At 34.3% G+C, this 24836-nt stretch overlaps 2 protein-coding genes across 3 annotated transcripts in view; one reads left to right on the top strand and one right to left on the bottom strand.

The window, feature by feature from the left end:
* Window positions 1-24836, top strand: part of immp2l (inner mitochondrial membrane peptidase subunit 2) — a 444163-nt gene that overhangs the window by 263925 nt on the left and 155402 nt on the right. The gene's annotated exons all lie outside the window — the stretch shown is intronic.
* On the bottom strand, window positions 467-24265 carry lrrn3b (leucine rich repeat neuronal 3b). The gene is made up of 3 exons (XM_088644862.1): window positions 24104-24265; window positions 23905-23996; window positions 467-3425 (listed from the first exon to the last, which is right to left on the bottom strand). The coding sequence occupies exon 3, from the start codon at window positions 3105-3107 to the stop codon at window positions 987-989; it is 2121 nt and encodes a 706-aa protein (XP_088500988.1). The 5' UTR covers window positions 3108-3425; window positions 23905-23996; window positions 24104-24265; the 3' UTR covers window positions 467-986.

The raw sequence follows: 24836 nt of genomic DNA, 5'->3' as shown, positions 1-24836 counted from the left end.
CTTAAGAAAAAAAACTACTTATTTTTTCAATAGAATTATCCATTCAGTAAAAAGTAAGGGACTGATTTTGTATTTATTCCAAAGTGCCCCAAAGTGACGTTACTGTATGTATTGGTTATGTTTATTTCTATTTAGCTGCTTTACCAGTAGTATACAAATAAAAACCAAAACCAAATGATGTATCAATCTATTCACAGACTACTCTCTATTGTGTTTGAATGTTCTCATTATATTAGAAGACCTTGTATGAGGTTTTAAAAATATGACTGGAACAAGGGTTGTGTCCATTTTATCACAATACAAATATATGCTGTATAGGGACCTCAGTAACATACTGTATAGTATCTTTCAAACAGGGTTTTCTATTTGACAGTTGCATCTTCATGATTATAAGTTTACTCATATTGATGTAATAAATCTCCATAAAACTGTGTAAGATAAAGATTTTAATAAAAGACAATACCCATTTTTATTTAAATCAAAAATGTATATTTTGTCATAAAAAGTATATCACATCATAGTCACTGTTATCATCTATTCTACTGTATTTTCTCCATTATAAACACCACAGGTGGCATTCTAGCTTGCCTATGTATGTAATACAGCACAGAAGGTATTGCTTGGGACCACAAGGATAGTTCCACTACTCTTTACATATATAACAGTCAATAACAGAGACGTATCTTTCTTCTTTTTCCTTATTCCATTTCCGCTATGTTAGCCTGTACCCAGGAATACCACATTTTGAAATAGTAACTGCAAATAACACTTGCTGGTACATTTTCTTTTTATGCCACTTAATAGGAACAGCAAAATAATTAACAAATGAGATCTCCATTCACTATGTGTGTGGACCCTCTGCATTTGTATTAAAACGTTCCAGGAAGTTGGCGTCAAGGCATATTAAGCACGATCAATACAGTCTTGTGCTTTTTCCCCTCGCTTTGTCAATTTTGTATAAAATCAAAATGTCTTGAAGTTATGTTTTATAAGAAATTGTTTGATACATCTATTACTGTGGCTTTTACTTCCACAGCTGCAGGCGTCCCTTTTCCAGAAACCCAGAGGGTCGTAAGTGGAGAATACAATTCATCTATAGCCACTGGTGAAGCCTTTGAATTGGAATTTCTTACGTTTCCTAAAATGAAGTTGCTTTTTAGAAATGCAGAAATCAGAAAGCAGGTCACAAATATCACACCCAGAAGTACACTGAAGAGAGAAATTAGGGTTGTGTTCCACTTTTTGCTCATTTGTACTGCAAGTTCTAATTCTTTTGTTGTTACATTGACACATTTCTTGTTGTTTTTCTGGTGGATACTGGGAATATTCACACATACTTCATACTCTGTTGAGGGATTCAGGTGCGTTAGGTTGTACACTTTAACATCAGATGGAACTCTAGCAGTAAATGCAGCTGTAGGATTGTTTGCTTTTGTTGTAGTAGACCATTTGATATTTGGAGCTAAACTGTTATGGGATGCCTTCCAAGACACCAAAACAGAATTTGGATGTACAGATTTTATTTTTATATTCAAAGAGCTATTAGCAGGCTGTGGAAAGAATCCGTTGACCTCTACCAAAACAGTTTTTAGGTCAGCCCCAACAAGATTGTGAGCAACACATGTATACAATCCAGCTTCATGTTCGGTGATGTCATAGATGTCAATTGTTCCTTCGGGATGCATATTGTACTTATCAGAAACCGTATTAGGTATAATTTTATTGCCAGACGGTGTGATCCAGTAGATGTCTGGCTCTGGTTCTGCAAATGCACGGCAATGTAATGAAACAGAACTCCCATTTTTTGTGTTTATATGTGAAGGAAAACTCTCTGGTGAAATTAGTGGGAGACATATTTCCATCATTTCTCTGAAGTGCACTTGCCTTACATGTTGGCCTTCATATTCAGGTGGTTCAACACAAAACAATGAATCAGGCTCCATAAATCGAATATTAGTTTTATTCATGTTTATCCAGCGGATGACACAGTCACATCTGATGGGATTACTGTGCATACTGACTTCTCTAAGGTTAGGCAGCGATTCTACTGTAATCCGATACAGGGCACTCAGAGCATTGCTGTTAAGCATAAGTGTTTCTAGTCTGGGCAGTTTGTAGAAAGCATTTGGATGGATATATGATAACTTGGGGTTGTTGGTTGCTTCAATTTTTGTTAGTTCTGGCAAATTATTTAGGGCAAAGCTGTCAATTGACACCAGTTCAGGCATGTTATTTATTCCCAGCTCCTTTAAATGTAACATATCCATGAAATCCCCTCTTTGTATTCTCTGAATAGGGTTCTTGTTGAGATCCAAAAACTTTAGGCTCTGGACCTGCTGCAAAGCAGCATGGGGCACTTTTGTGAATGTGTTGTCATAAAACGAGATGCTTTCCAAATTATCAAGGCCACCTAAAGCGTTATCAGGTAATTCAGTTAGATTCATTCTTGCTAAAACTAGGCTGCGGAGATTGATAAGCGGCTTAAAGTTCATATCTTGGATTTTGATGATTGGATTTTCACCAATCATCAGAATCTCTAGTCTTGGAATTGCCTCAAACCACTTGCTGCTGATCATCTGCAACCTGTTTGAATTAAGATGGAGCCTGAGCAGATTGTGTAGCCCTGTGAAGGCTCCTGGTGTGATAATAGAGATCAGGTTGTGATTCATGTAGAGTTCTTGAAGATTTGTTAGTTTATGTAGGCAGTTGTCAGGCAGTTTGTGAAGCTTGTTTTCCTCCATGTGCAGAGACAAAAGTTGAAGCAGCTGTCCGAGATTGATATCACTCATTGAGGATAAATTGTTTTGAGATAAATCTATCTCAGTGACATTGACCAGATAGTCCAAAGGATTCTCAATCTTGGCAATATTGTTAGTCTGTAGCAAAATGACCTGTGTGTCAGCAGGTAATCTCTCAGGTAAAGCAAGAAGTCCTAAATCATTACAGTCGACCGTAGGAGCTTCCATATAAATAGAGTTTGGACTGAACCATGGTCTGATTTCACATACACATGACTGGGGGCAATCCACTTTCTTTTCTGTGGTACTTACAAAAGTAGTCATTGCAAGCCCAGCTAAAAAATAAATATGAATTGATATTTCCTTCATCTTGTACTGATTCCCTCCAGAAAATAATAGGTCCTTAAAGATTTCGCAGTTTACTGCTGCTAACTTCACTATCAAACAGTTATTTGTTACTCAGCAAAAAAAGAGTCTCTGTTCATTGATTGGAGTCCAAAACGTTTGTTGTCCTTGACTGAAAGGAAACAACCTTTCAATTTCCTTGTCTAAAGTTTTCATGCAAGCTGAATATTTGAAGGTCAAAATCATAGGCAAGTGAAATATGCAAAGATTTGTATTGGAGATTAATTTCTGTTCATGATAATTGTATTATCTTCCATAGCTGTATATGATGTTCATCTTGACCTGAAAAAAAGAGAAAAAAGCTTAATTAGAATAAAAAATGTTGAAAATGTGATTAGAGAAGGAATCGTGATCAGCAAATGCTTCCACCACTTTGGACAGCCAAGGCATAGTCATTAGCTATTGTTCTGTTTCCATTATGATATGAGCAGTAATGCACTAGATATTTCCTGCATGTATTGGACATATAAAATTATTACTAGCAATGAAAACCAAACCATTTCTGAAGGATTGCATGTTCATTAAGTGTCTAACCTAAACCTAACTCAGCAATAGGACTGGATATGTATTTTATAATGATGGTACTGGCAGGACTATACTGCCACCAGGTCCTGCTTACAGAATCTGTTGGGTTTTGGCACTTTATAAAAATGACTTGCTGGTTTGAGATGACTAGTGTCCTTCTTGTGAAAAATGCTATCTCAAATTAAAACTGCTGAAGTTGGCAGGAGAATCATATTGGGGTCTCTTGGACTGTTCCAGTTTATACACACAAAGGAAAGTATTGATCTTGTGTCCTGGTTGATTATTGGAGATTTTACTGAGATGCCTACTATGCTTTTTAATGTTCTAGGTTAAGAATCCCAATGTCTTTCCCTTAGATTGATGAAATATTTACCTGGCATATAGTTAAGAATTTTGCAGTGCCTTTCAGTTTCAAGTGAACTTCGGATTTTGTGACTTAATGACAGCAAATGTTTCTGTAAAATGTAGGAACAGTAGAATTTATCTATTAAAAAGAGATATTTCAGGCACAGATAAGTGTGACATTTAGCCAAACAAACCTCTTCACCTAAGGGACACTTTTGTAGACAATATCAATATGACAAATGTTAGCTAACATCTTTATAACAACATGGTCTCTAAAATGAAACCAGCGGACAAGAAGCAGCAGCAGGAGCTGTTAAACCACGCTGTTTCTTAGTATTCTGTTTTAGAAATAATGAATAACTAACTGGTTTTTGTCTATAGCAATTATATGTATACACTTCAGTTTATACAAATTCTAATTCTTGAGTACTTTGTTTGCACTTGGCTAAAACAGTTTATTTTATGCAGATTATATTGATGGTAAACAGATAAAGAGTATACCGTCTCTGACATGCTTGTTGCCAAATCAGACTTTAATATTTTCCACTACAATCCTTAAAGACAAATATATGGAAAGCTTGATTCCAAAGACAAAGACAAGGGACCCTCCAATCAAATCAATATTGCATTACCGCTTAGAGGTCATGACAGATAGCCTAGTTTGGATCGCATACAGTGATCTTTATGATATTGGATTTGTACCACACTTATTTTTAATTAGGTAAATGAATAACACTTTCTCATTACATAAAAAGTAAAAAAGAGCAATTTCAAAGAAATAAAGTATTTTTTTCTGAAATCTGTCTAAATTTGCTATGAATATTTTTTTTTACCAATTTGGCATTTTAAAAACACAAATCAAAGAATTATTCAAGTAAGTCCTTTAATTTCAATACACATTTAAAGCATTTAAAATTAATTATGAATAATTAGTGAACCACAGCATATGATTTTACATCAAAGTTCGGGGTTGTAGCTTATACAGACAGAGCCATAAGTAAGAAGCAAGAAAACAATAAAATAAAACAAGCAAGTAAAAATATGGACAAACAATTGAGAAAATGAGTCAGGCAATTATTTCCTTTCTATTTCCTTTCCTTTGCTCAGCTCTATATTTTTTTTCTTTGGAAACAGTGATATAAATATTGCTGTTAGAATGAGTGGCAAGGAAGCAGAAGCATACTGCTAATGTGTGGAAGGTGGAAGTAAAAAGAAGAGGAACGTTATTGTATTACTTGGGAACAAAAGCTTGATGTTAAAAAACTATTTGAAAGAAATGAAAGAACGTGATTTCATTCATGCTTATGGCCTTAGTGTTGTGTATTGTTACAAAAGTTTCTAATGAAAAATGTTGTCTCACCCCCTCCACTGCAGAATTTCTTATCGCTTAGTGATATACTATAAAGACTAATGTATATTATGCCTAGTGTTATTTTTCACTGTTTATGTTAATTCCCATTGAACCAATGATTTCTATAATCTAATTTTCTACAATACAGTGTGATTTTTATTCATTATTATTCATCTGTAATACAAGTGGCTATACTATAGAATAAGACTACAGTTTTATCAAAGAAAAGAAAACAACGTTTCTTAAAGACTAAGGTTGCCAAGGGAATGACACAAAGACAGTGCCTTGTTTTAAACCTCTGCAGTGTTTTTCTACATTTTTAATCCAATTGGTTGATCTTTGGCATGAAGTATTTAAACTTTGCCTCCTTAATACAAATATATGGTGTGCTAAACAAATGACAATGTTGCACCTTTAAATCCGAGCATTAATTATTATATAGTAGCTTGATTTACATTTTAGTCTCTTTTTAGTTTTTTTTTTACTGATTGTGAATAAACCATACATTAGAGGCATCCCTTTTACATCCCAAAATATAGATGGTTTGAGACAGCTACTAACCCCAAAAATACAAAAGTACAATTTAGGTATATTGGATAGTCATAAAAATCTTAATTTCTTGCATATTACTTCCATTCAGTTTTGGCAACATTACTGTATGTAGCGCTCTCAGGTTCACGTGGGTATGCGCCCTCACCACTGCCGCCTCAGGTCGGCCCCCCCCACCACCTCTGGGGACTCGAACCCAGGCCATCGGCTTCACTCAACAGGGACCCAGCCAGTTGAGCCAAAGGGAAATCTCCCCTCAGCCCGACGGCTAAGGTCCCTGCTATTCACAGGGAAGGGCGGTGACGTCACCGCGTTGGTAAGCCGGCTCAAACAACCTGCAATGGTGGCCGTATGCGTTACAATTACTACAATCAGAAGTTTAAATATGTCATGGCTTCTTGACTAGGAGTCAAGGAGTTCTTGTTTGTAATACCATCGTACTGTACTGTAACAGGGCATTGTCATATGACCTCTTTACCAGAAGCATTAAAATTCTGTATTCTGCACAGTGTGTGAAGCGCATACCATCATTTGTTTTTTGCATACAGTATTTTACACCAATTAAACTGCAGCTCAGAAGATACAATTATTTTTTTTTAATACTCTATTTTCCTTAAAAGTGGAAAGAGAAATCAATTGACAGTATAGATCTGTATTTGTTTTATGCATACTGTTAATAATTGTACAACTGACAAATTTCAATAATTCCTACCTGTTCCACAGTCCTTTAAAATTGAGTGAAACATACGGGCACAAGGACTGATCGATAATAAAATCTAATTATCATCACTTTTTATTCCACTGTTGTAACAGCTTGTGCAGATCAAGCAATATATTTTTTTTTATGTTTGTGTCTAAATGGATGGAAAACCTGGGTTAGGGCTTTGTTAAAACAAGAAAGACTAGAGATGAAACACACATTTCTTACTAATGTATACTGGCCTTTTCAGTAAAAAGAATCATCTTTCTTAACAATATATTGCTTTGTCTTGGGCTTAATACTGTACATACAATAAATTTCAATTTCTAATTTATACAGGATTCTCCTTTAGAACCAAACTGTTTCTTTGTAACTAGAAATAGATTCTGTCATCCATTGATCAATATTAATCTTATGATTACAATAAATTACTTCCTGGCTAAGATTTTGAAACACTGCAATACGAAATATATGCAAATATGTGATGTTTGTGGCAGCATACATCAGTGCTGAATAATTGGGCCAAGGAAGTATTTTTTGTTGTCCTTGGTCTGCTCAATTTGCGTTTCACAGCAGTTAAGATTGATCTCTGATAAATCTGTACAGGAGACAATAAGATTTAGATTGTTTCCATTTTTCCAGTCTGCTTTGTACTCTTCATAGAAGAACAGCCCATTTATTTTGTTGGCAAAATACTGAACATTAAGATGCTGTGGCAAAACTTTCGAAAGAACATACATCCTAAACACCATTAAATGAATTCTTGCACTCTAACTCAAAATAAATATAAAATAAATGTCAATAAGTAAGACATTTTTGTTTTTACCATTCATAACCATTTTTATTATTTTTATTATGCGAGGTCCTGTGTATCTGTACTGAAATGTTTGAAAAATTCGAATATGAATATTTAACAAGTATAGTTAAAAACATACAGCCTAATACAAGCATACAGTATAATGAACACAAAATCTAAGAAAGAAAACATGTTATGCTTTCCGCTTTATTTTATGTTTGATGTTCCTGAAACCATGTTGCTCAGACTTATTTACTGAAAATTAAGCTTGTGATATGTATATTGTAAATAAAAGTTACAATAATAAAACAAAGTTAATGATAAGAAACATCAATGTTTTGCCAATAAATGATAACATTAAATATTAAATGTAAATAAATGTAAAATTAAGCTTTATTAAATATAGTTAGAATAATAATGGCAGCAAACACTAGTGGAGGCTTTGAGTAGATTTATGATGTACTGTACTTTATACAGTATACTGCATTTGAAAGTGAAATGAGGCTTTTAAAGTATGTTGTATACTAGGTTCAAATAACTTGAAAAACTTAACATACTGTAAATCATCCATTTCAACATTTCAAACAATCATCCTACTTAAGCTGTTTGGAAAGACAATATGAAAAACAAAACTTATTTATCCTGGAAGATGTGACTTTACAATTCTTAAATCTTACGATCTTGTCAGAGCTTGTAAGTACAGCAAAGTTTGACTTGGTAATAGCATGGGAGACTCCCAAGAAAAAGCAGAATTCTGCTGTAAATGGTGTTGCAGACCAGCAAGCAGTGCTCCTTACTCTGGACTATAGTTTCCAAACCCATGCACCAGTATGTTGACCAGGAACACTATGCTTTAAGAGGAGCGGTCCTAAGGATGAGATGCTAAACCGAGGTCCAAACTATTTAGTATTTAAAGATCCCATAGCATTTGAAAACTTGACCAAACTGACCTACTGTACCTGAAGTTTAATTTCTTGCTTTACCATCTGATGTGTACTGAGACTGCCAGTGCATAATATTGCTGTGCATCACCCAGGTAGGTGCTACTTCAGTGGAAAATCCCGTGGATCTACTCCTACATGCTTAAATATAAAGTGCTTTGGGATCCTTTGGATAGGTATAAAAAGTAACACATTATTATTATTTCATGTAGTCACTCCTACTGTAAATGTGCCTTGAGAGGTGTTAAATGTGCAGGCATGTATGTAAACAAGTAATGAGGCAAGAAAGAGATATACGTTTTTTTTTATCACCATGACACGAAAAATCAAAGTTAATATCGGTCCTTAGGCTTAGTAGTGGCAGAAAGCATCCTCTGTTTAGGAGACACTGATATGCTAATTTATTTGGTTACAGAAATCTAAAGCAACAGCATTCTCCTTTCTTTACTCCAGCATATCTATGGCTATTGACAATGCTCAGCTTCGCACAGCGCTATAGGTATTCATGAACTTAGATGTTCAGAAATATTTTAAGTAATATTTTACTGTAAAGAAGCCTAAAGGCAACATTTACGACAATGTCAAATAGAAAAATGAAGCTGGTGGCTTACATATAAAATTTACAAATATGAAGTCAGAAAATGGATATCCCTGGATTCTGTATTTTATAAAACAAATGCAAGTGTCTGAATTCAGAGATCACTTCACATGGCTGTTTTATGCATTATTTAATCTGTGTGTATAATGGAGAAAATCTACCCCATTATGTAAAAACCATAACAGAATGCTACAGGAAGCACATTGGGAAAAATTGATATGCCTTGTCATGGTTGAAAAGGCATTTCCTTTCTCTCAGGTATTGGACCCATTTTTAAAGGCTCTATTGAGAAAATGTAAATGTCCATCTAGTCATCAATGTGATGTTAAAGATTAATATTCAATGAAAATATACTTTTTCCTTTATGGTTCTAGAACCTCAAAAAAACCTTAATGTTTGGTTTAATCATTTGTATTACATTTTTGCTTAATTTATGCTTAGTCTATTATTATTTTTATTATTATTGCGTACACTTATATAGCGCTTTTCTGGACACTCCACTCAAAGCACTTTACAGGTAATGGGATCTCCCCTCCACCACCACCAATGTGCAGCGTCCACCTTGTCTATGTGTGTTATATATTTATGTTTTAAAACATAATGAGAATCAATTAAAATGTAACTACACATCAGTATTAATAGTATGCTGCATTACAGAGGTTACAATGATAAAGTAATTATGTGATACTGGAACAACTTTCTTTTGCTCATTGTAAACCTAAACTATGTCAATTAGGTATAGTTAATAAAAGTTAAATCCTGGCATTTATACACTTACATTACAAGAACGGTCTTTGAACCTGGTAAAGACAAATAGATAAAATATATTTCTTTTGAAGTTTTTATTTTTACTTCAGTTGACTTTGAACTGTGTCTTTATCATGTAAGACTAAGAGCATGCGTTGATGGTACTGTAACTGCTTACCTCCAGTTGTGGATAAAATGTTTGTCTAACACTCGTTTTGCATCAAAAGATCATAGAAATTATAATAATTAAGAATAAATAATAAGAACATAATAATAAATTAATCCAATTGTATCTTTTTCTCTTTTTCAACATACGTTTGGATAAGTACAAGAACTGCAAAAACATTAAATTGTTATTTTAAAACCTTACGTACAGTATAGAGATATGGTTTATGAATGTATACTGATCCAGAAATTAAATACAACACTTACGTCTAACAGATTTAATCAAATATTTGATTTCAAGCAAAATTAGAGATGTGCTGTTGATCTCACATCAGGACAGAAATGCTGACCATGGCATGACATTATCAAGATTTCAAAATATCAACATATCCAGATATCATACAGTATATTCAACTGTGCTCACAAATAGTGTCCGGTTTTTGGCCAGTTCACAGGACTTGGCAAGACAAATACAGCTGCAGAAGAAATGTATAGTATGTGTACCTCAATGCATAAAAAGGATCTAGAGCTGATCTGAACCTGTGTCATTGTAATCCTAGCACTGTGTGGTCTTGCATTGTCCTGCTGGAAGATCAATACTTTTAGATTGGCTTGCTCGTTTAAGGACTTTTTAGTGTATCAGTAGAAAGATTGCCCTCAGTCTGCAGCAAACATACAGTATTCTTGTGTTAAAGGAGATTTATTCCCACTTCATCACACTTATACCAATCCACTAGTTGGCATGGGAATGTTTACCATGGTAGCACCACATATTTCTTCCATCCTGTCAGTCAGGGCAAAATGGTATTCATCAGTGAATAAAATGCTCTAGTACTTTCTCTACCACCGTCAAGTATTCTCTCATCCACAGAACATGGTGATTTAGTCCCTCTAGCTTGTTACTCCTGGATTGCCTCAGGACATGCAGACCATTTCAGTCCTTCTGCTAATGAACATTTTTTTTCTTCCTGGAATTTTGCGTGCTGTAACCCCTGCAGTCTGACGGATTGGATGCAATGAGTGTGACCCAGGTTTCTGTGGACTACTCTGCTGATTTGTAAAGCAAACTTTTAATTCCCTGACATATCTCACGTGTTCTTATATTTAATGTCATACAGTACCTTAATGCAAATTGTTAATCTACTTGTTTTGTCCATTTTAATTAAATGCAAATACCAAATACTGGGAATCTGGTATTTCTTTTAAATCACACAGCATCAGTAAGCACAGTATCCCGAGAAGCAGCTCTACACAATAAACAAAATTATTTAAAAGTAATAAATAACATTATGCAGGGGCTCAGTGAGCTGTTAATGTGAAACCTACAGTGTATTCATTGAACACCTCATATCTCATACATCTTGACAAATGTTAAAAGCAATGAAAAGGTGACACTTAAACATAATAGTGATGAGAAGGCTTATCTTGAAAATAAGTCCTGCTAAGAAGATCCCTTTGCATCAGAAAAAAAAACAAACAAATTCTGACATGTACATAAAAATCCATCCATAACCAGAAAGACATCAGCAACCTAGAAAGTATCCTGGATACCTAGGACTCAAGGTGGGAATCCTGAACTAGAGATAACTGAGCCAAAAAAACAACTTTCCCTGATACTGTAAGTCCACCTCCAGAAGTTTCAGAATATGTTGCAAAATAAAACAAAACTGGAAATGTTGAACGGGAAATGCAAATCGAAGAATAGTGCCAAAAACAATAAACCCATATAAGACTTTTTGTAATTTAAGATGTTTTTACTGTTATTGACCCAAGATGCCTTTGCATTTTTCCCTAGTGGATAGCTATGAACATGGTGTGGTCGCTTAGCCTTAGACAGTGATTATTTCTACAGTACGTCCAAGAAGACCAAGCACCTTGTTAATAAGATAAACAGCATTGCAACATCTAAGGACAGAACTTACATTTAAGTTCATCCTTTCACAGTTTAACCTACAATCATTTCCCTCTCCAGTTAAGTGGGCTAGGTTAGTTCTTATTCCTCCACATTGTGTGCTGTGCAGTAAGAAGCTGGCACAAAATAGCAGTCATGCGGTGTACCACCCTGGTGGGAGCTGTGATGGATATAGTGAAGCTCCTCTAACATGAAGTGAATTTTGATATTTTGCTATGCAAAATGGAAAGAGTGTGGGAGGCATGGTGGTTATCAACCCTGCCTCACTGCTCTGCTATCTTGGAGCATTTGTCTGTGTAATTTGTATGTTTTCCCTATGTTTATGTGGAGATTTTACCAGGTGCACCTCTTTCCTCCTGCCTCCCAAAGACATGCACACTAGGATTGATGAGCTTTTCAAATTTAGCCCTTTCCAGCGAGAGAAAGATTTTTTCTCATACAGGATGGGGAAGGAAAGATTATTTTTACATAAAATATATATTTTTTAATTGTTCTTGTACTGCAGTTCTGACGCAGGAAGCTTAACTCTATTTGTTATACTCAGTACTCTTGTAACACTATAATACCATTCTCCATTTAAAGTAGAAATTCATTAAAAATCTTATTTTCTAAAATAGAACAATTATGTACAGTATGCAATATGCAATATCAGAAAATACCCCATTACATTAATTTAGACATTACATCATTACAACAGGAGAACATCAGTTCAGAGTGAAGTTCTGTAGTCTTCATACATTATTTATGATAGACTGAATATACAGTAAGCCATTACTTCAAGTGACAGATCACTGTGGACTTTGCTTATGTCAACTGCATTTATTGATGCATTGAAAAATTTCCGATCTTGATACATGCTACAGCCTGGTTACGGCCTGGTTAGACTTTCAGTAAGTCCTGTTATGCAAGGCTATATGTAAGAAAATAAGGCTATATGTAAGAAAATACACAGTAAGGTTCAAAGGTTAATATATAGAATAAAATGCATTATGTTTTTTCTAGTAAATATGCAAGTAATAACTAAAATACGCCTATAGCATGTAATACAATACTTTGTGATGTACTGTATGTAAATGATATAATTTTATTAATTTACTTTTAATATCTGTATTATTATATATGTAGTATGTAGTTCACTAAATTTGGTTCTTTACTCTTCTTTAATTTGTACGCTATCTGGGAGAAGAGATCTGGTAATTTACATATTGTTAACAAGAAATAATAGAACTAGCCTATGGTACTGTATATACAATTTATTAATTCATAACCTATCAGCATCTTGTAAAATCCTGTCTTTATAACCACAGCAATTATGGAAACACTAATTATTTTGTGGAAAAAAAAATTGGGACGTCCTGATTAGTTTTGTCTTTCTCATTCTGTCAGTCTTTTTTTCTCACGCATCAGTTCACAAGGGGGCATCTCCATTATTTGTAATGGAAAAAGGCATTCAGGGAATGGAGAAGTCAGACATTGTTTCTTGTCACTGGAGCAACAGACAGATGAGAACCAAAGCAGAACAAGCACAGAAGAAGGGAAGAACGTCAGGCCTTGGCAATCTTTCTCTTTCCACTTCAGTGCTTAGAGAGACATTGATAAAAACGAAAAATGCAGCAGTTACACTGCAGTGTTCCCTACTGGCAGAAAGGCAAAGAGTTCAGAAGGGCCAATTCAAGTGTAGATGGGAGTGTGTTCTGTACGAGTTATGGAATATTATTTTTCAGACCAATTGGTAGAATTACAGATTTTCTCAGAAACTATACTAAAACATGTGCTGATTTGGTTTGTAAATGTTAGCAATAATATTATTATACAAATGCACATACAGTGCACCTTGAGTACATGTTATACAAACACTCTTAAAATATCTGCAAATGATATGATGATCATTGACTGATGTATACTTAGAAGAGCAGTATCCAAGAGATACTGAAGTGATTAAAGAACGAACAGGATGTGATTTCATTATTGGAATATAGAAGCTAAAATGATAATGGACTTTACATACTATAGCAGAAAGATTGTATCCATTGAAGCACCAAGAAAATAGCTGTACTGATCCCAAAAGAAGAAAATGACCATGAAGAAAACCTGTAAAATTAGCAAGATTAAATTAATGTGTTAGAAGGATCAAATTAATAAGAACAGATTAAAATAGGAGTTTGGGGAAAAAAAACATGGGAAGGCATTCACCCAGCAGTAGATCAAATGACCTAATTAATGCATATCTAATATACCAAAACAAATGAAAATTCAGTTAGTAAGTTCAATAATTATGTTTATGTATATATTTCTGTATGTGTGTGTCATTTTTTATATTTTGTATATTAACACACTGTCAGTATGAAGATTTCTGATAATTAATCCCAGAACAAACATTTCATTTGTCAAAATACATTTACTACTGCTAATCATGAGAAAGATTAAATAGGAAAGTACTTCCTTTGGGGTTCACTACTACTGAAATTTTACTTCTGCACATTATTATTATTTTCCTGGTTATTTAAAGTCTTGACAGTCCCCGTATGACATATGTCCACTAAATTCTCACTATTCTCACTATTTATGGTACTATGCAATGTTTACTAATCAATGAAATACCCGACATTAAATTTATAAATGCGTCCAGCTCAAATTGTTTCTACAGTATATGGATGTTTTAGTGTGTCCAGGAACACTTCAATGAGCGTCAGAATGAGTCCTTACAAGTTCCTCCCCTTCTTGTACAAGAGAAGGGCACAGAAGGCCAAGTACAGACTGATTTTAAGACCATCAGTGTAGCTGAATGTTTTGGGACACATAATTATCACGCAATAACAAAATGTGTTCCAAACAGCAGTAAGGCACAGTACATTTTGTCTTTGGATTGCCCTTTAATGTAGGAAACACTTATTTTCATTCTTATTGAATGCTCATATAATATTTGACAAAATTGAACCCATTACATACATTAAAAATGCAACCAATATAGTATATTTTATGTTCACACGACATACTTACTGTACTAATGTAGGCATTACAAACACAACAAATGTATTAGCAGCAATAGCATTTATTGTATTTTAGTGCCTCTCAGTATGCAGGTTTGTACTGTACATACACACACAATTTTCCTCTGTCTCTAATAAATGGAATATTTGTGGACAGGTATCCAGAAGTGTTGACTGCCAAGTGATAATTTGTGGTGAAGAATAAGTCATTAGAGTTAACTTGCAGAGAAGGAGAAAATGAATATTCTGGTCTCTGCAGTGTTGCAAATTAGTTGCAGTGACTAATCACTGATCATATATTACCACACTGTAGTGTAACTGTCATTTTTAATTATGAATCGAGTCTTGATTTGTTCTTATTTTTAATTATGAGTTTTGCTCATCTGAGCACTTCATTAGTGATAATACATTTTAAGTTAAGATCAGATAAGATATGTCCAGTAACTAGTTCTTCAGAACAAGATTTATTTTTTTCCCACTTACAACATCTCATTCTCTTAATATCATAAATTGTTGTAAACAAATAGTGTTATCATAATTTATAAATGCATTATCATTTTAAGAAAATAAGTTTCTACAAAGGTGGTTATCATGCTTTACTTTTCTGTATCTGTATTTGCCTTTGTTTTCCAGCATTTTATATTATACAAGAAATCTGAATGGCTTACAGTAAACCTTCTAAATGCCAGTATCTTTTACAAAAGTGTGATTTTTAGTTTAAAAGCATTGTCGTACCACTTTGGATATTTACAAGACAGGATAATCACTGTACACGCTGGGCTTGGGATCTTTAATACAATGCATAAAACAACATACATCGTGCTATAAAGCATGCTAACATTTGCATCTAATATTATAATGTGGTGAATATCAATATTAACACTGCTCGTTTTGCTACCCTTCACTGTAATAATAAGTGCTTGCATTTCTATAGCACTTTTCATCCCAAAGGATCTCAAAGTACTTCACATATACAAGGGGATCCACTTCATCCACCACTGAAGTGCAGCACCCACCTGGGTGATGTGCAGCAGCCATTATTCACTAGCAGCCCTACTACACAAGTTCCATTAATGGGAAAGTTTAGGGAGGCAAGATTGAGCAAGCCCAAAGTGGAATTTAGTCAAGACAATAGGGTTAATCTTACCACTACTCTTAAGAACTATCTTTAATGACCAGTCAGAACATTTCTGTATTGACCAGGCCCTATTTTACATAGCTACTGAAACAAACTTAAAATAGTGTTACAAAATTTACAAAATTAACTGTATTCCTACGAAGTACAGTTGAGAATTCTAACAAAAACACCACCTCCTACAAAGTCTGAAATTTAGCTGAAGTAAGCAGTCATGTCTGTATTAATCATCCTAAAACTATGTACGTGCTTCTGCTGTCACATGCTCCTCCACTTCAACAAAAGCAACAAAAAAAAAGACGTAGGTAGACCACACTTTTATGACCACACAGTTCAAACTTCTAAAATGTCTCGTGTATTTTAACATGAACAGCCATATGTTTCTTCAATCTTATTAATTTATATTAAATTAGTAGATTATTAGCATAATCAGTATACAGTAATTAGACACTTTGCAGTTTGGCAAGACTTTCAAATAGGGTTATTCTAACAGAACTTTTTTAATACCTCATAAATTGTTCACCACTTATATATTACTTTGAAAAATGTCCATATGAACTTTTTGCTTTGCGTCGAACATAAACTGTCTTTTTGGAGGGAAATCAATAAAGTGAATTATTGTCTATTAGACTGTAAATTGCTCAAATGGCAAAATCTTTGATCTTTAATTCAAGCTTTTGCGTAAAGGTCACTGTTTATCACATGAAATTATTCATGCTGTTTTGATTTCAAACTTCAAAGAGACTGATGTAGGAGTAAAAGATGCAGATACACTAGCTCAAAGAAGACATTATTTAGCACTTACTAATGCATTTTTAGACAAGATTGAAAGAATTGTGAAATGACAAGCTCAGTGTTGACCATCATGCTTTTTAGATTATTAGAGGTTGCTAAACAACAGAATGACAGAAACTGTATGACTCCCCACAATATTAATGCATCATATATTCATAGAAGCTTTGGGGGTGGGGAGGGGGGTATTGTCAATTTGCATAGTTGTTCCCATAATGCTGTTATCCCAGAACAGTCCTTTAAAAGATTAATGCATCATTGTGTTTAAATGTTCATGACAGTTGTTTTGACAGTAATACTCTAGCACAAGAAAAGAGGGGCATTTAAAGTAACATTATTTGCATTCAGTGTTCACCTGTATATTTTTTTAAAATAAATCAATAGTTTCTGAAATGATAGTCCATTCAAAATAAGAAATTTACAATGCTTTTGAAAATTCATGTACCTGCTACCAGCAGAATAATCCAGTATTTTCCTCCGAAAAATCTGATTTGTTTTTCTTTGTAATGCAGTATCCCCTACATGATATGTTCTGTATTTCTTCTGAGTTTTAATTCACGGGCTAAAAAAATATTAAGTGTACCATTGTCAATGCAAAGCATTCAAAAGAAATGTAAAGGGAAATGAATTGTTAAGTGAAACTTACATCATGTCATATTGCTGTGGTACTGTAAATGCCATGCATTTCTTTTTTTCTTGAGTACATTATTCACCGTTATAATAGGTCTTTTGTTACCAAATGTTCTTTTAATATCAGTTTAAAAGAGGTTCTATATTCATCCATTTGTTCTTATTCAGTAAAAAACAATGGAAAGAAAGATGTTTTCTTTAAAGATTTGTAAATTATTATTTGTGCTGCGAGGTAAATGAGTAATGTTTTTCTTTTACAGTACATGATGGATAGTTATAGAAAATGCTCTTCCTTTATCAGCAAAGTAGTTAATGCACAAGCAACTCGGATGTACTGTAGACATCCCACTGTTACCCAAGTATCTGGTCTTGAAAGTACAGTACCATGGGACTGTATTTGCTCTGTGTTCATCCACTTGTTTGCTTCTCATTTGAGCACCAATGTCTTCTTAATATTAATGCTGTGGATATATACCCAATGTAGTTACTTAAAGGCCTTTTACATTATTTTCCATAATAATTATAACCAAACCTTAAAGCATTAGAAGCTCAAAGACTGGTCAAATGTTCAAATCTGTTCGCTAAAATTAAATTATCCTAATTTGTGAAGTACAGAAAATGCATGCAGGTTAAGGGATCAATCACCATGTTTTGTTTCATAACAACAGAGAAAAAATCAGTTGCAATCTATTTTTTTATTTGTAGTGATGTATTATTACATTGGCAGATATTGTGGCAAACCAGTTGGTTGAGTAAGTGCAGATGAGAAGCACATTCTCTTAAAATGGTACTTCTCTGTTTACAAGGTGCTATGGGTTTATGCGCTGTCAGATGCTGATAGAAAGCACACTTACTGAAAGGCCTGAGGCCCAAGGTGAATGTGGTATAACTCTTCTCCCTCCACCAATGATAGGAATCATTCTTCTTAGAAATAATGTGCAAAATTATCCTCTTTTCTGACAGCTAAGTAAAACTTAGGCCTTTTAATACTAATGTGAGTCCCATTCCAGTTTTGAAGATCAGATCTTTGAGAATGTATTTTTAAGCTGTTTTTATCAGTCTGGTATCTTATTCTTTTTATTCACTCAAACATTAAAAGCTTCCAAAAGCAATCTGATTCTTTGGCATTAATTTTCTACAAATCAAGGCATGCAGTCAAGGGAAAATGCCTCACTTTAATAAGGCTCACTGTTCTTCAACCTCTGAGGATCCTCATGATTGCACTCACAATACATCCAAAATGGTAAGTTAGAAAAACAGAAAAGGCTGAATTGTGGAGCACTTACATTTTGTAGTAAGAGTATATTTGAATTAGTTTCTGGTAAAAAAGGCATTTCAGTAGGTTTATAGTCAGTATTTTTATAGACATGCCCAGCAGGGGTCATCTATTACATATCTCCCCCTTTTAGTGTGAGTTGCATAGAAACTGAGAAGAATCATCAGTGCCTGTGCATACAAATAACCTCGCCGAATACATGAGAACTCAATGAGCGACTACCTCAGGGGAACCCTGAGTTTTGTGAAAAAGTTATGAAGAATTAATCAAGTTGATTATTTATCAATGTCAGAAGGGACTCAACCCAGTAAGTCACTTCCCTGGAGGTGGACAGACTATGTTTCAGCAAAAGAGGAAATCCCCCAGTAAACGGGTTGGCAGGCAGTGCCTTTATAGAAATATTATCCTGTAAATGGAAAGCAGTGGTCATCCATTCTAAGCTTGTAGAAGTTGGTGGTGATACCAAATGTCTACTACTGTGAGCACTGCACTGAGACGAATATAAATAAGACAACAAGTGCCGGAATAATAATTTTTGCTGTAATCAAGCTGATATGAAGATTAATGGAATGCATACTAGGTATATATAAATGTTTTTGAGTATATTATGTTCTTAGTGAAAAATAATGCTCTTTACAGGATTCTCTTGATGATCGAGTCAACAAAATGAATTCTACCTTTAACACACTATGACCCTCCTGCTATCTAATAGAAACATTTTCCAAATCACAGGAGAACATAATCCTACAAAGCCATGGAATACATTACAGTAAACAAAAGGGAGAGCCTTGCTCACATTCTGTTTTGGTAGTAAAACTATTTTCAAGGGCACATTAGCATCTTTTTTTTTGATAAGCAAGGCCCTCTTCTCATCATTAAAAACACAGTGTCTTTTTTACTGTTATTTACCAGCTCGCAGTATTGTTTCCACTCAGTCACTGGAGCTTGCTGTGACCTCTTGTATTGAGCCCTTCACAACCACTTCCCTCTATATTCTAATAGCATCTCAACTAAATGAAATGTACACGGCTTCCCAGCTTTTTTGCACTAGCTGAAGAGTGGGTGTCATTATTAGGTATCTGTCCCCTCCTCCCCCTGCATGCAACATTGATTTACCATTTAGTTTTTCTAGGTAAAACAGAGTTCATTACATAATGTAGGCTATACAGAGTATGCATAATGAAATTTTCAGTGAAATACTTCCCCTAAACATGCACTACTGTGCTTGCAAATAAGCAGCAAGTCAACAATTTATTAAGAATCAATGCTAAGCTGTCAGACAGCTCAAGATCATGCTTTCAGCTTTTCTAAGTTTCCGGTTAAGAACAGTACACAGCAAATGTGTCACACCAACTGCTTTTTATATGTTTTATTTACACCTTTGTAAAGCTTTTTGTGAAAGGATGTGACCTTGTTTTCATTCACTAATTGAGGATGTTTTAATTATTTAATTAATGAATAAATAGCATTCTTAGTTACTTTGTTTAAAGGATATGTTTAGTTATTAATTTAGCTATTTGTTATTAAAACAAAACTGAAGGGTGGTGGGTACATAAATATCTTTCAGTTCTAATAATTATTTGTATTACTCAAATAGAACAGTACTCTCAAATAATACATTGTAGCGTGAGTGTTATGTGATTTATTATAGGTCAAGAAGACTTCAGACTCTTGGGAATTTTCAGGTCTATATGGTATATAAAATAAACTTTAATATCATGTTGGAATTTATTTAGTTTATGACACAACAGTTTTTGAACTGATAGCCTATATCCATTAGACCCTCAGCAGCACAAGGGACAAGGTGAGACTACACCTGGATGTAATATCAGTCCTTTACAGGGCTAACACAGACAAGCACAATGTCCTTCGAACAAAACCCACATGCATATGAGAAAAACGTGCAAACTCTACACAGAAAGCACTCCAGTCTGGAACCTAACCTGGGATGTAAGTCTTAACTGGGACGTAGCAGCACTAACTGTCAAGCCTCTGGTATTGTTAATCAAAAATAAATCTGTATTGTCTTGTTTTGGTTCTGGTTCAAAAATTATTACTAGATTAGGTATAATAGCATATTCAAGCCACTGCCAATGTAATGCAATGTGACTTTTACTTTCAGAGATAATAACAGGCAAACACTGCCATTTGAATGGGCTAGCAGCTTCTTGAATGCCTTTATTATTAACTTTGAATGCCTTATCCATGAAGCAGAACTACAGTGACAGTAGAAATGCCTAGACTCATACAATTCAGTATAATTAAGTTATGCACATTTTTTAAGCAACACCTATGAATATGTTTTATTGTCATTTAATTTACAGAAGTAAAAAATAATAATTTCAGCAAATATTTATTATTGTAAAATACTTGCAACTGTTTACTTGTCAGTTTAATATGCATTAGGCTTTTTTTTCTAGATTTGTATTTGGGCACAGATTTTCCATTTATACAGTATGAGGTCTTGCCCATGGTTTGTAAGTATGTACTTTTATAAAATTATTTGAAGAATATATGTAGCTATAGTGCATAGTGGTGTATGTACATGTGCTTTCTTACATGTACAGTATTTGTTTTTATACTAAAGAGATGGAATGTGTACTTTTAACAAGAAACAGCAGACTTTTTTATTTACTTGTTTGTTTAAGGAATTGGATAGCTTTTAAGATTCTGTCCGATTACAAAATGCTTATCACTGGCAGTCCGTATTTGCAACTTGTGCTAATTTTTGTATTTTGTATTTTTTATTAACATCCTTATTTTTGTATTGAGGTGTAGTATGTAAGCTCTCCAACTAGCTTTAAAGTGTTTAGAGCATATAGGTTACTAGCAGTGTGCTCTCAAGTGGAGAAAAAAAGCTATTGGCAGAATTGAAATGTATTTAAAGGTGCAAAGGTAGAAAGTAGGGGTACTTGTATTAATTAATTGAAAACAGTGTAGCCATTTGTAAATCTGGCAATGAAACATTTAATTATTGACCTATTCCAATCCTGTTTGAATGTGTGAGAAGCAATTTTCTTTGTTGTGCTACAGTTAGTAAAGGTTTTAAGTTTAAAAATCATAATGTAGTATTTACGTATAATTATGGAGTCTAAGTGGTTCACGTAATTGTGTGCCATTATAAAGTATAATAACAGCATTATAAATACTGTAACTGTTGTTGCATTTTGCTTGAACTTGAGTAGCCAGCACATAGTATCAATTAATTAGTTCATACTGATTGTCTGAATTGATCTTTTAAGAGCTGATGTATACACAAGTTAAAATTTTGTGATATTTTATTGAGATACTGTACATTGTGAGATGTTATAAGACACAATAATATATTATTATGACAAGTTCAGCATGTGAACAGTGACAGCACAAAATGCAGAACAATTTATTCAAAAACAAATACTTTATAAATGTAAATGTGTACACTGTTATCATTTTCATTTTGGTTTGTTGCATTTCATTTCTTGTAAACAGCTTTCTTACTGGAAAGAAATGCCTCTAGAACTTTCATTTTTCAGTGAAAGAAGTGAACCTGTTGTAAAACTCATTCATTTTGTGGAGAGGAAATCGAATGTGGGGCCATATTGTCAGAGCTACTTTATTGTCATCATTTACAAAGGTCATCTGAATTAATTGACTTCTTACCATATGAATTGTTAAACTCCTGGCTTTCTGACAGATTTACAATAATGCAAAAGACTTGCACTCTGTGTGAAACCTTTTCATTTTACTTTATGTGATGAAAATGCAAAAGCATTTTTCTGAAAAGCAGATCGACACAGATCCACTCTATAGTTAAATGAAACAGGGGCTATTATTTTCACAAAACTTCTGTCAGCACACATGGGGAACTTGAATGGAATGCTAATTGTGGAACGTAACACTGCTTAAAAGAAGAAAGGAAGAAAATATATCAAGATCATTTTAAAATAAGGCTAAAAACAATTTTCAAACAAAGCAAATTTTTTGGCATTTTAAATGCCTACTACAACTTTTATGGTTTTTAGACTAGGCTAGATAGATGGTTGTAATTGGCTTGGATTATACAATGCAGTATTCATCTGTCTGAAATATGATCGCTAATCAACATGATAAGATAAAGCCACAGAGAGTTCAGCATCCATACTGTATTTGAAAGTTTATTTACTGTAAAGTGAAAGAGATCATATCAGAGATCTGCCTTTACTACTATAAATTAATGTTGCTTATTTGAGAGTAAATAAGGCAATGCTGTACCTACTGTGCTTTTTTAACACAACAGATCAATATATATTAATTTATATATAGATATATTTCAAAATTTCTTATCAGTTGCTTTAGAAAAGGTATATTCTCAAACTATATATTCTAAAAGAAACGTATTTGTAAGAAGAGTGTGCAGGTAGGAGTTACTGCACCTCTTATCTAACACAGCAGGGTATAGAAGGAACTGCGTTTTCATTAAATGAATAAGTGATTGTGGTGAATGAAGACTAAACATAAAAGACGTCTTGCAGTGACAGTGTTAATTATGACAGATCTTTGGACACATCACGCAGATTTTATTTAAGTAACTGGCTCAGATTTAGTGTGCAGTACAGTTGTGTGTTAAAAGCCTTGTGAAATGATACATGATTTTATAAGGACGATGATGCGCTGGAGCTGACTATTCTGATTGCAACAGGATGATTAAAGGAAGGAAAAAACTCAATCACAACCAACCTGCAGACATAATCCGACAGAAATTCCATATGTGTGCTGGAGATATCCTCTTACAGCCTCTTTGATAGGTGTTCTTTTTTGGGCCATGTGCCATACAAAAGCCTAGCACTGATATGTACTTTGATCTTCCTCTTAAAATCATACTTCAGGCTCTGTGTTTTGAGTTTTTCAGATGGCACTTCATTCATAATTCAATTCAAATAGTTCTTCATTATGCATACTGGTACGGACCTCAAAAGCATTTCTAAGTCTGATGGACTGAGGAGATCTGTTTTAGTTGGATGTATTGACACCTGAAATTTTATAGCGACTAGAATGAAAATAAAGCATCAGCAAGCCAAGGGCAGCTTCAAACAAAACATTCATTTTTGATAGCCACCAGACAATTTCATCTTCCCAAGCCTGCATAGCACAGCAATAGTCTCTTACCCTGCTGATACCTAAAACTGCACCTAATTCAGATAAAATGCCTGCGATTTAAAAAAAAATATTAGCAATGGGTATTTTCTATCTTTGAAAGCCACGTTAATTAAAAAAGAAACATTACTATGACACAGGAAGCAAACCCTTTCACATATAAGATATTACAAAATTTAACAGAAATTAAAACTTACCATTATGAATGAATTTCCTTGCATACAAAGTCTAATGTATTCCTTTTATCTCTCCGTTTGCATTAAGCAGTGGATCCGTGATGCAAAACAGCCTGTGTGATAAAGAGTAGAGTACATATATTTATATAAATACATATCCTTTTTTTCACAGCAAGAGAGAAAACTGCCTTGCTTCCAGCAACAATCCCGTTATACTTGCCACTGATCTGCTACAGCCTGCCAAAGGCACACAATCCAGAGCAGGGAACCGTGGATAGCTCCTTTTATTTCCCCCTCCTCTTTTCCACAGTGGTTAGTGGTGCATCATTCACCCGATCAGCTGTCACATTGACATGGTGCTGCCTGCTCAGCGGTCATTAATAACTGAACACCCCCCACTCCCCAGAGAGGAGCCAATAGCTTCTGAGTGCTGAGGTACAGTGCTTGCAGCTGCCTGCATCCGGTTGGCTGAGCTGGCCTGTCTGTTAGATGACACTATTCCTGAAGGACTAAGAAAAAAAAAGAAAAAGGGAAAAAGAAGGAACATGGAATATGTTCCTATTAGTGCTGGCATCCTTGTTACAGACTCTGAGGGTTTTCTAAAGACAATATTGGGCAAATGGCTCTTCTAGAGGGGAATTAAGGTTATTGTTCCTTTGAAAAGCACAGTACATCTTTTTCACTCACTCTGATGTCAGCTGAAACCTGTATTCCTCTTCCTGGAAACTCTTGTTTAAATGAATAGCTAAGTTTCATCCTTTAATTCTGTATTGTTTGCGGAAGAACACAAACATTAGTGACTTCAGAATTGCTACAGAGGATGTATAGCCTTTTTTTTAAATGCAGGACTACTGACAGCTGTTTTTACCTTTGAACATAGCCTTCGCTAACCTGTTTTGCTTTTTATCATGCACCTGAAGAACAATAAAAAATATCAGTGTTTTTGGTCACTG

Source organism: Lepisosteus platostomus, chromosome 9, assembly GCF_059453375.1.
Source record: "Lepisosteus platostomus isolate fLepPlt1 chromosome 9, fLepPlt1.hap1, whole genome shotgun sequence".
Taxonomy (NCBI): domain Eukaryota; kingdom Metazoa; phylum Chordata; class Actinopteri; order Semionotiformes; family Lepisosteidae; genus Lepisosteus; species Lepisosteus platostomus.
Note: the sequence above shows the minus strand (reverse complement) of the source record. Positions and strands in the feature narration are given on the sequence as shown.

Bases quoted from the DNA above. Each gene is read 5' to 3' on its own strand.
- lrrn3b (XM_088644862.1), bottom strand. From the start codon at position 3,107: ATGAAGGAAATATCAATTCATATTTATTTTTTAGCTGGGCTTGCAATG.